This window comes from Scomber japonicus, chromosome 9, assembly GCF_027409825.1.
Source record: "Scomber japonicus isolate fScoJap1 chromosome 9, fScoJap1.pri, whole genome shotgun sequence".
Taxonomy (NCBI): Eukaryota; Metazoa; Chordata; class Actinopteri; order Scombriformes; family Scombridae; genus Scomber; species Scomber japonicus.
Window position 1 is genome coordinate 27881514 of NC_070586.1, and position 12441 is coordinate 27893954.

The 12441-nt window shown below is 41.9% G+C and overlaps 1 protein-coding gene across 1 annotated transcript; it reads right to left on the minus strand.

Annotated features, from left to right (window-relative positions):
* Positions 1-2165: 2165 nt before the first annotated feature.
* On the minus strand, positions 2166-8634 carry LOC128364575 (rabphilin-3A-like). The gene is made up of 15 exons (XM_053325135.1): positions 8509-8634; positions 8229-8358; positions 7989-8072; positions 7749-7896; positions 6501-6677; positions 6218-6400; positions 4292-4371; positions 4081-4155; positions 3493-3602; positions 3262-3388; positions 3115-3171; positions 2835-2989; positions 2657-2738; positions 2398-2494; positions 2166-2296 (listed from the first exon to the last, which is right to left on the minus strand). Exons 1-15 carry the CDS (start codon positions 8535-8537, stop codon positions 2166-2168), a joined length of 1665 nt encoding a protein of 554 aa, XP_053181110.1. The 5' UTR covers positions 8538-8634.
* Positions 8635-12441: the final 3807 nt, after the last annotated feature.

The following is a 12441-nucleotide window of genomic DNA, read 5'->3' on the forward strand; positions in this document are numbered from 1 at the left end:
CCTGCCACCTGTTTTTTAAAATTGCCTACCCTTTTCTAAACTGTTTCCATGGAGGACTTCTCAGATGGTTCATTACTCCCCCCAGAAGTTGAAGGGTAGGAATCCTCCACTACAACAGTCATAAAGGGTATTTGACCCCATTTCGCATTCAAAAACAAACTTGGACAAGACACAAAAGGTAAGATTCATGCTCCATCTGAATTGTTTCAAAGCACAATGTTTCCATTTCACACAAGAGAAGGCTTCAAGGATGAAGACTAAGCGGTTGGTTTGGCATACGTAGGCATATGTCCAGTTAACGACCCACCCCAGCTAAAGAGAAACTCATAATCAATTCAGCAGAAATATCAAAAAGGAAAGAAAGAAAAGAGAAATGAAAAACAAACTAACTAATTAATAGATGTTTGATTCACTGCCAGAAGGGGCCAGAGTGGCTGTGCAGAGAAAACAAGACACTGGAGAGGATTTGCACAGAAAGTGGCATTCAAAGAATGAAATTAATCTCAATATTTGCTAGTTGGATGAAGTCTTGTTGATGTGCTCAGTTGATCAGATTATCAGCCTATATCCCGTGGATGCTATCAGACCTGTTTATTCAGATTACACCATAGTCACCATAGTCATGCAGAATATGGCCTCTTGTATATAAAGTATTAACAGGAATGTTATGGGGAAGAAGTGTAAACATTAATGGAATTACAATAGCGTTAATTTCTTACAAGTATATATATCTTGAACCACAAGACATTTCATGCATAGGTTTTTTGTTTTTGTCTTTGTTTTTGGAATAACTTGCAAACAGCTTTATAAATTGAGGTCATTCCACTTTGTAAGGTGTGCTTTCCTTGGTTTGCTGTGATTAGTGAACAAACACACACTAAAGCCTTGAATGATTGGGGCTTGGTAGAAGGGAAAAAGGAGCCCTGCTTTGTGCAAAGGGTGTGTTAGGGTAAAAGCAGGCCACGACTGCCCCAGGCACACAAGAGTCACGAGCACAGTGCATGCAGGTAAAGCTGCACATACTTATGACAAAACCTATTCCACATTCTCTCCCCGTTAAGCGCAGTGGGCAAATTTGTTAGGGAAACCTGTAAGAAACCTGACCATGTGCGTTCAGTGTAAAAACTGCCGTAGAAAACCTCTGAGGTGTCTGAGTGAACCACGAGCTTCAGAAGAGTAGAGGTAGCAGGGGGAAATTCCCTTATTTTTCCTGCCAATTCTCACCACAACTGAGAAATAAACTGAAAAATAAAGTGTTCACATTTCAATTCCTCTAATCATACTAAATACTTCCCACAAACTCAAAATTTCACAGCTTAAATAACCATACATAAAAACTCCCAATGTTTCACTAGGTGTGCTATAATTTTTAAATCTCAAATTAACAGCAACTGATGAAAGTCATCTAGCTCCTGGTCCACTTACTTATCAATCATCTGTAGGCCTATATCAGTTATTTCTATCCTAACCTGAGCAATGTATCAGTATGTAAACATTTCTTCATGGAAATATACAACATGTTCAAGACAGTGAGCACAGCTGAAAATATTTGAAGGTGCAGCTGCAGGTTCTCCTATGTCTGTGGCTTGGCATGCGTATACAGTTCAAGTGTTACACTAAAGCGTGATTTAATCACACGAGAAATCAAAAAATAATACCCTGACAGTCTGATGAATTTCAGGCATGAGCTCAATCGAGGCTTTTCTGACCTTGAAGGATGTTTGCAACCTCAGGTGTCATAATATTGCTTTTCTTGTTCTGCGTCAGTGCAATTCAAACTTCATTTTCTTTTTGCAATGAGAATGTGTCAGGTTTAGCACGCTGTAAAGCATCACTGACAGGCATGATGGTCTGTGCAGCTGTTCATTAACAGATGTCCTGGTTACATCAATGAAATCTCTAATTCATTTATGCCACGAGTTGTCCCAGAGGCAGATTAAGTATCAGCACAGGCAGAGAAATTGTTAATAAGACAACAGGAAAGAAGAATATACTACATCATAGGAAAGGAGGCGTGAAAGCAGTGCCTGAATGATCATCGGGTAGTGAAAGAATATTTTTAAAACAAAAAAAAAATGGAAAAAAGTGCATTAGGAGATGAATGCAAACCAAGTAGGGAGGAGGAGATTTAGCTCATGCTGTATGGGGGGGGTTGAAGCAAGGGGTTAATCACTAGCGACGTGATTCTCGTTCATCAAGGTGTGCCAGCGCTCAATCCTCTTGTCCTTGTTCTTCAAACACTCATACCAGTGCTTCAGCCTCTCTCCTTTGGCAGTAATACCCAGCTGACACCCACCTGTCAAAAAGGAGGAGAGGTGTGAAATATGTTAAGTAGGTGTTGAACAGGTGGGAATTTTTTCCTTTTTTCTTATTTCATCATAATGATCAAATATTTACCAATGTAGTCGTTGGACTTCCCGATATCGTAATCCCACACAGAGATATCTAAAGTCTTCTTGGCCAGCTCACTGTGTTTGATGTCGTAGCCGAATTCCTGAAATTTCAATCAAGACATATTGCTGATGAACCAATTCCAAAGCCATTCCACAACATTTTTCTTACCTGAGTTGGATATTAACATGCTGTTTTAAAAATAATTTGGGGATAATCAAATTTTTATTAATCATGGCTTTTCACCATGAGCTCGCTTACAAACCTCATTAAACTCTGGGTTCAAAGTCCTCTTCTTGATCTGCGTTTTGCACTTGGCCTTCTTCCCCATGTCAGGTTTCAGAACTCTGTAAATTGCATATGTATGAAATTCAATTTGTGCCATTTTTTTTCAATGCACATTACTTCCAATAAAAGTGTACATCTCACACTGCTCCACCTACATTTTGACATATGGGTCAGAGTAGCCATTAGCATCCATGGCGGCCAGATGAACACAGCGCACAACGCCCACAAGCAGACGGTTCTGCTGGGTGCTGTACATGAGGGAGATTAGAATACGACCACGCTCCTCTACCTCTCCGCCATCTTTCCCTTGCTGGAAACACATATCAGAGGGAGGGGGGGGGGGGGGGGGGGTTATTCAGGGTGTCATGACAAGAGTTTGTATGAACTTCTGGAGAAATCTGTCACGTTTAGACATGCTTGGAAATAAAGCATTGCCTCATCTTCATAGAGGGCGATGCCTCTAGCTCCTCCAGCTGTTGCAGTTCTCTTCGTCTGTGAGGGGGAAGGACATTACAGCAAGTCAATAAGACATTGACATGAGGAGAACAGAGTATTGTTCGACAGTAATTAAATTCCACTCACAGGGGCAACTCTCTCAAGACACACGTTAAAGTTTTTCTTCTGGTTTATTTTCAGTTTCTTCAGCGCCACCCTGGTCTCCCCAATAAACTCATTGTGCCCAAACTTGTCCTCATCACAGACAGACAGCCTGGAGACATAAAAAGGGAGCACATTACATTTTAAAACTTGCATAGAGTGCTGTGGCTGTTAAGTGAGTGATTTAAGTGTGACTGCTTGGAGTACAGTATCCACCTGAGGGTCTTGCGCTGCATGTCTTCATCTGTCAGGCCGTGGTATGTGAGCGTCTCATTCCACATGGGGTTGCGGGTGTTTCTCAAGGTCTTTGTGCGCAGCTTTGTAGACTGTTAAATGCAGGGTAGGTTAAGTCAAGGAAGTGGAAATATTCAAGGCACGTTATAGCAGCACAAGATCTCATGCATCTGTGGTTTGTGTTATTTTTTCACAGGATGCGTCTACATGGTGGGGTTTCCTATGAAAACATGTTTTAGCAAGCCTAACCTAACCCCATTCTCCATGCAGTACATAGACAAACACTACAACTGAAATACACCTGGGACTATTTACTTTATTCATAATGTCTCAATATCCTTTTCTAGATACCATAACCTGGTAATTAAATTATTTTATCCTTTCAACCACAAGGTGTCAGGCTTGAGCTTGCAGAAAGGCCTCTGTTCAAACCACAGGGGTCTAAAATCATTATGTCTTCTTTTTACATTTTTACTGAGCAGGATTTTAAGGGTACAAACCTCCAAAAAAAAGAAAGAAAGAAAAGGGAGAAAAAAAGTAATTGCTGAATGCAGGGAATGTGTGTTTCACCTTACTAGCCCCTGGAAGCAGATGAAGTTTAACATAGGGATCTGCCAGTCCATTTGAATCCATAGGCTTCAATCCCTGAGGATGAAAAGAGCACCGCGTCCATCATATCATGAACAGCAGAGAGCAATTAAGCTAAAGTGTCACTAAGGAGCTTTTTAAAATAAACCATTTGTATTTGTCCCTATTTGTGATAGTATGAGAATAGTGGTACCTTTGCTTTGAGGATGCTACAGTGGAGGCTGCTGCTTTCCTGTTCGTACAGTAGACTGAACTCTAGAGCCCCCAGAGTTGCTGAAAGAGACCCAGACCAGTCATTACATTAGAGTACAGAGAGACAGCAAGTCTGCTCTTGAATAATGAAGAGTATAAATACAAGGGGAAGATTAAACAACATTCTGGTTGAGAATACAAGTTAGAATAAGTACTGGCACAGGGTGTTACGAGAGGTCCAAAAGATGTGTATAGATGAACTTGACTAACACTCATGCTGCATGTTCACACGCTTTTGTTTACTTTCAGAAAAATCAAATTTCAAAGCAGGAAGATATGCAAGAAAATAAAGAAATTACACAAAAGTCTCAAAGGGAGACATTCAGAAAATAAGGTCTTGGATGAAAAAACAGACTGAAACTGCTGCCCACACACATTTTCTTTGGAGGAGTTTCATTGCCTTGCATGTAGCTTGTAGGGGGATGAAATATCCAAATGTCATTTTTTAATTTCTTTTATAACTGTTAACTATCCTGGGCTGAGTTTCATGACCAGTTTGCTGCTCCAAAAGCGCAGATGCTCTTCCAACAAGACAAGAGTCTACAGCCACACTAGTCACAATGTAAGGCTTTACTTTGGCACAACTGTATTTTGAGCTAAGAGCTACATGTATACAATGCTAACATGTTGACCATTTGACCTCATGGTGCTAGATGAAAAGTCAGGGGATCACCAAGGTATTCAAAATTCATTGTGGGTGGGTGGGTGGGTGGGGGGGAGGGGGGGGGTTGCATGAATGCCTGTACTACATTTCATGCCAATCCATCTTATAGCTGTCAAGATATTTCACTCTGAACCACAAATTTCAACCCCATGGTGACACTAGAGGAAAAGTAAGGGTTCTTTCATCATCTGATATCCATGAATGATTACTGCTGCCATCCTTTGAGCCATACATGACTAAAAATAAGCAATATGTGCTCAGATCAGACCTCAAATTATGATTATCAGACTATGTCACATTCAAAAACAAATATTGAACATACAGTATATTTGCTTTTTAGACTGAAATGCACCACTGAAAATTTTAAAGTTACAATCAGTTGAACCACTGAAACTGTCAGCACCTGAGGACACACTGTTCTCACCCCTCACAGCCACTCTGTAGGGAACAGGCACATGAAACCACTGCTATTTCTGCCATTTTCACTCTAAACACAGGGGACTGGATCAAACACAAGGGGAATCTATCTATCTGTTAGCCCTGTTATATCTTAAATTATTTTCACAGCTCCATATCCCCAGACCTCAATAAAATAAATTATCACCAAATCCCCCTGAGAGACAATGAGGGCCATTTGACGCTGCAGGCACAGAGCATGAATGGCATGACACCATTCCTATCATTAAAATGGGGGAATTTAAGGAAAGAAAAACATGGTACAGTTACACAATTTATGTTTCATTCATATGTTTGATTTACTGATTCACATCCTGATTCACATATTCCTCTGCTGTTGTTCTCAGATATTGATTTCCATGCTTCGATATCATATGGCGCTTATCATTTGTATTTTTCTACATGGCTTACATAGATAGATGTTGCCAGTTACTTGCTGTTTGCTAGGACTATTGGGCAATTTATAGATATGAATTATTACCAGCAGATTAAAATGCTAAAAATCAAGCATCAACACAAAATGAGTCAGAATCCCTATGGGGAACATTAATGCTGCCAAATTAAGGATGTCAACGCCCAGTACTAACTGCACAACAATTTGTTTGGCTTTACTTAAATATAAAACGTCCCATCTGGTACTACTGAGTGGAAGGAAACCACTAATGTCAAAGTGTGCACAAGGTGAAATGAAACTAGACACATCAGCCACTTTACTCTATGAAAAGAGACAGCAGATGGTGTACTCACTGGCTTCATCAGAGTCATAGTCGTTGACTTCCTCCTCCTCCGCAGCTGGGGGAGGCTGCTGTCGAGCGGGAGGGGCACTGTAGGCAGCGGGCTGCCTCCTGTCCTCTCGAACTGCAGGGGGCGCTCTCTGCTCTGGAGGAACTGCACCAGAAGAGTAGGCACCTCCATCTCCTACCACTGAACCTACAACCACATTTAATCATCTGAGACTGGGGATTTTATATTTGGCTTATGTTTGGGGCCCCTCTTGAGGACCTGTACAGAGGTCTCAACTGTGTCTCACCTTGCTGGGCCATACCAGCAGGCTGTGGTCTGGAGCTCTGGACAGGCACCATCTTCTTCATGACCACTGGGCTTCCCTGACCCACTTCTTCAGGACCTGCTCCACCTGTGGCCATGCGCACAGCTGATGGTTTAGGGGCTACAGGTGGGTAAGCAGCACGGCCCTGTGTCTCCGGCCCTAGAAATGAGCATGAATAGCATAACACAGTATATATACACACACTATACATTAGGGAAACAAGCATAATCACACCACTTCAGGCTCCTGCTGCAGTGGAATCTGTAATACTCCCTAGTCTATCTGGATACTTTTGATGTTGCAGATTTTTCGTTGCAAAGGCATTGACCTACATACACTACAACAAACTGTGGCAGCCAACTACTGTATGTGCAGCCGCTATATGGCCTTCATCTGCTCAGGCTACTTCTATCTTTTATGGGGATGTCACAATGCACATGTAATCATGCTGAAAGTGTGAAATAATACAATATGACCCATCATGCCAGCACCACCTGGAGACACATCTCATGTCACAGCATGCACCTTGCCACAGCTTAATTGGCCTCTCCATCCCCCGCCTTTGTAACACAGGGTGGTAGGCCTACTGCCAAATTTGGGAAGCAGATAAAAAGGTGTGATGGTTGGGAAAAGCGCAAAGAAAGGTGGGGGTGTGAGAGGACTGGTGTACAGATGCTGATGTATGACACTGAGGAGGTGGTGCAGTGAAAAAGTGTTTGAAGTCTAATTGAATTTGAAATTAAAAGATTAATAAAAATGCAGTGTTTGTTTTGACTTGTGTATTTATTTGGTTAAAATTGTAATGTAATAATAATGTTGTCAACACTGATAGCCATTGATTATCCCCATCTGTGATTAGAGCACACCCAGGTGAACTCTGCTGATAAGTTATTATGTGTCATGACTCAGTAAAAGTGTAATGCACATGTGCTTATTTTTCACAGTCTGGTCATTTGCCATCAACACATTTGGACTTATGACAGAACAGCAAAACACCCTCCTGTATAATGTGGGACAACACTGAGTGTGCAGTAGCTGCCAATGACTCAGCAGCTGTTGGCAAACACCCTGCATGTATTAGTGTTTTTAATATATACACAATACGGCATTATCCACTGGCACACGACCAATTCCTAGCAACACGGTCAGCTGTCCCTCAACTGATGAGGGAAATGCCCACTCTGAGGTTTGAAGCTTAGATGTTGTTTCAACAGTTGTGCTGTGTCTTACCTGATGGTTGTGGCTTGGTTTCTGACTGCCTGGACCCAGAGGCTGGTGGTCCTTGGGGCTCGGCTGCATGTTTAGATAACGGCATTGGTGAAGGCAGGAAATGTTTAGGGAAACCTTTAAAGAACCAGGCTCCAGATCTCTTCCATACCTGAGAAAAAAAAAAGAAAAAAAGTGTGTTGGACGGGTTCCAAATTAAGTTAAGTTTATTCCTTTATTTATTCACAGGTGTAAAGCACTCACCTCTCGCTGTTCTCTGCAGATCTTACATAGCCACACCGCGCGTGGCCGACTGCTACACTGTGTACCGCACTTGGTACACATGTTCTACACGACAGCAAAAAAATAAAGATTTCCAGCTGTACGCCATTTAAAATGTTACACAGCTCACAGACCATGACCTATTGTCAACTTTAGACTGAATTGCAGCAGAAGAGAGGGTTGTTAATTTGCCTTGTAATAATTGGCTGACTCATTACCTACCTTTTTGCAGTCCTCACACACCACTGAGCTGACCCCAGGTGAGCCAAGCTGCTCCCCACACAGCACACAGCGGGACAGTCCATCCCCACACACAGTCTTCTTCATGTCGTCCAGGCGGTTTATCAAGCGCCTGCAGCAGCACAGGGTGACATCTTACTTAAAATGTCACTGTTAATTATCCCAGGTCAAAATGAATGCACCTCATTAGTCTCAACAGGTCATAATGTTTTCATACAGGAATATTATTGGTGAAAGCACTTCATGTTTAACAATGGCTCACCCAATCCTCTCCTGCTCCATGGCCTCCATTTTCTCAGCACGGGCGATCACACTGTTTATAATCTCTTTCTCTTCATCTGTCAGGTCTGGACCAGAACCAGATCCTGGCTGTTTGGTCCAGTTGCCCCTGTGAGCCAAACATATTCTCTGGTTACACTGCTGACAATTGCATGATATGGTGATATCTAATCTCACATTTGCTTATACACATACACACTTCACATTCAATGTTTGGGCAAATTGAGCAGACAGAAAAAAAATGTGTACAGACAAGAGCAGATTGAGCACAATACATACGCATCTCATATCTATGAATGAACATGCATTCACAATATCAACACACACGTTGCTTTCTGGCAGATACACACAATGCAGAAGGGGAGATGAGAGAGATTGAGTAGGAGTTTATCTACTTACTGCTCTTTATCACTGTGTCACAGATCACACATCAGAGGGATGCAGGTGAAACAAAGGATTACAGATTAGTGTTGGTGCAGCCATGATGATGGATGACAGTACCGAAAATCTTCTGATAATCACGCTTACCTCGCATGCATGGTTCTCTGCCTGTCGTTGGACCCCCAGCGATCCGAGCTGCTGCTCATCACCGTGTCCGTCATGACAGTGCTATCACAGTCTGCAGGTGAACACAAAGACAGAGAAATGAATGCAGCATCTAGACAAACAATATTTGCCTGAATGCAGTATTTAAAGTTCCTAATTAAGGTGGGAACTAATGGTGTAGTTAGTTTTTGACAAGTATAGTCGGAAGTCATTAAATTCACGATTCGTTCAGACTTAAATCCTCAAGTTCACACTTATAGCTGTTCCATGTCCTTATCTAATACTTGGGCAGCACTAACTTAACTGCCACCGTGGGTTGCTCTCTCATTAGAGAAGACATTTGTTCCAAATGTGTGAGCCCGGACAGTGCTGTGCTCAAATTGGCAAACCACCAGGTACACTTAATTGCAGCAGAGTGATGCAAGTCTACATGGTGACCTGCCATTGGTGACCATCAATAGAAAAACAACCTCTAGTAGGAACACAGATCAATTACATTTTCCAGACAAGTAATGATCACTTTTTTCTCCTTCATCTACTTGCTTCCTATTCATTTACATACCAAACCTGGAATAGCAACAAATATTAGCTACCAACTGCAATGTAAGCACATTTCCTGGTGCCAAATCCACAGCCTTATCAGTACAATCTTCTCTTGCTAAGCCTATTATATCTTTTCTTACCACAGACACATTGAGGCAATGGATGGGCACAGGAATACATTGCAAATGATAGAACACACACACAAACTCAATGCATCTGTTAAATACACTGCCTGGCCAAAAAAAACGTTGCCACCAAAAAAAAAAGATTTATTTCTGTCCAGTGTTGCATTAATTTTTCACCAAGATCTTGTATTGATGATGGGAGAGTCGGACCACTGCGCAAAGCCTTCTCCAGCACATCCCAAAGATTCTCAATGGGGTTAAGGTCTGGACTCTGTGGTGGACAAGCCATGTGTGAAAATGATGTTTTATGCTCATGATGGAATAACCTGGTCATTCAGTATATTCAGGTAGTCAGCTGACCTCATTCTTTGGGCACATAATCCTACGTTTAAGTTTGGTAAAACGTTTGGTGAAATCAAATCGTAGAAAAACAACAGTAGAACTCAGGGCTATGTTTAATAGTGAAAGTAAGAGCATTGCTGCAGTTGGTCAGGTATAGGTTCAGCAACATTATGTGCCCAAAGAATGAGGTCAGCTGACTACCTGAATATACTGAATGACCAGGTTATTCCATCAATGGATTCTTTCTTCCCTGATGGCACGGGCATATTCCAAGATGACAATGCCAATTCATCAGGCTTAAATCGTGAAAGAGTGGATCAGGGAGCATGAGACATCATTTTCACACATAGATTGTCCAAGGTTCTGTGACCCAAGTGAAATGATGGTGAAGTGGGTGGTCTGGCTCATTTAAATATGTGTGCACTTTCAACATCAGGGCTGCATAAATTGGAGGTGGCAAGACTAGTTATTTTAGCAGCTGTAAGTGAAACTGTGAAAAATGTGCTCCAATTTGTGACTGGCCACATATGAAAGAAACAGATGGTTCCAGATTGCAGGAGTGGATCAATTATGCTCCGACAAAGTGGGAGGAGGGAGGAGGAGTAGTAGGAGGATTGACTTTTTAAGGATTTTTAAGTTTTGAATCTTTGCTGTTGGTGGTGACTTAGCTGAGGCTGAAATCCAAAGTGGTTAGATTCTCTTTTCCAGGGATTCTGGTGGGGCTCTGTGTGTGGTTGGATGGTACAAGAGGGGGCTGGGATGAGATCTGCAGGACGTTCTTAATAAAGGAAAAGATGGGCTACTCTTGCACAGAGGTTCAGTTGGGTGTCTGCCTTAATAAAACAAAAATACAAACAAACAAAAAAACGCTGCAATCTTTATATTTCCCAAAAACAAACCCAGCAGAAAAAAAATGAAAAAATAATCACTTCATGTGTTGATCTTTAGCCTCTTTCACACATAGTTCCTAGTAAATTACTGGGAAAAGCTTTCAGACCCTGCCGCAGCTACATTCAGGAACATTTCCGTCTTGTGCCTTTTCACACATGCCACGACAATGCCGGAATAGAGGGCAAGGGACAGTCCAGCAGATGGTGGTAATGTCACACTTCCGATGCCAACTGCCATAAAACTCAACAGACAAAGAAGAGGACGGGGCAAGGCCAGTTGTACACGTATACGCCGGAAGATGTCTCTTATGTGCGAACTGAGAGGAGCTCCCTTTTTTCTGAATTGGTCCAGTTTTCAGATATTCTTTAATTAAAACAGGAGCTTGTCTGCACTGGCAAGGAATCATAAAAGAGTTGCAGATTTAAATACATCATCAGCGGAGTCTTGTAATTGGTTCGCTCGCTCCATGTGAAAGTGTCTTAAGTCAGATGGATGTAACTCTTTACGTGCTTGTCACACAGCAATACCAGAATTTCCCAAAAATGTTAATAAAAATGTTAATACGTCTTGAGGTGGGAAACTGGTGGTGCAAATTTCCTTTAATATTGATCCCTGCTCCCATTCACACATGACCCCGTTTCTGTTTTTTCTTACTTGACATCTGTAGGGAGTTACTGTCAATCGAAACTGGATTGTTTGCAGCCAAAAAGAGACTCCCTGTTGTTGAAGAGGAGTGCAAGAACAGTTGTATCATCAGAGTATTTTAAGTACACAATGACAGGAGACAAGATTCTGTCATTATTTGAGTTCATGGATCAAAAAAACAGGTTGAGAATACAGCAAAGTGCTAATGATTACAGTGGGAAACAGTGAGTTGTCAGCTGAATTTCTCACACTTGATAGACCAACAATGTTATTTAATGTCAGAGTGACATGATAAAGATGATATAAAGATGTCAACAGAAATCAGTGAGGCGAGTGCCTTTGGGCAAGTCTGCTGAGTGTATGTGTCTGGATTCCCTGTGCAATTGCTTCAATTGTCTGCCAGACAATACATGAAGGCATGCTGCTGCAGTCACAGGCCGGGAGATACACCAGTGTATGTCCTGAGGGCAAGTACCGACAGTCAAAGACCAGCAGGCTCGGAAAGGGAGCAACAACGTCCTCTAAGAGGAACTAAAAGCCTCTGGAGCCTCAAATGTTGAAAATGTGGCTGTGCAAGATGATGAGAGTGCAGGTATTGGTTAGAGAGAGACAGCAAGGAGGATAAAGAATGAATAATGGGGAGGATGCATAAAGGGAAAATCAATATGTTTCTCCTGTCTTCAGCTTTTCGGATGCAATCTTTTCACAGCAGTAAAAATCTTTCACTGTGGAAGGTTATAGAAAGTGAGAGGGAGTGAACAGGGGGTGCGCCACTCTCTCTCATTCAGCTGCTTGTATTATACTGCGTAACGTCAGGCTACATA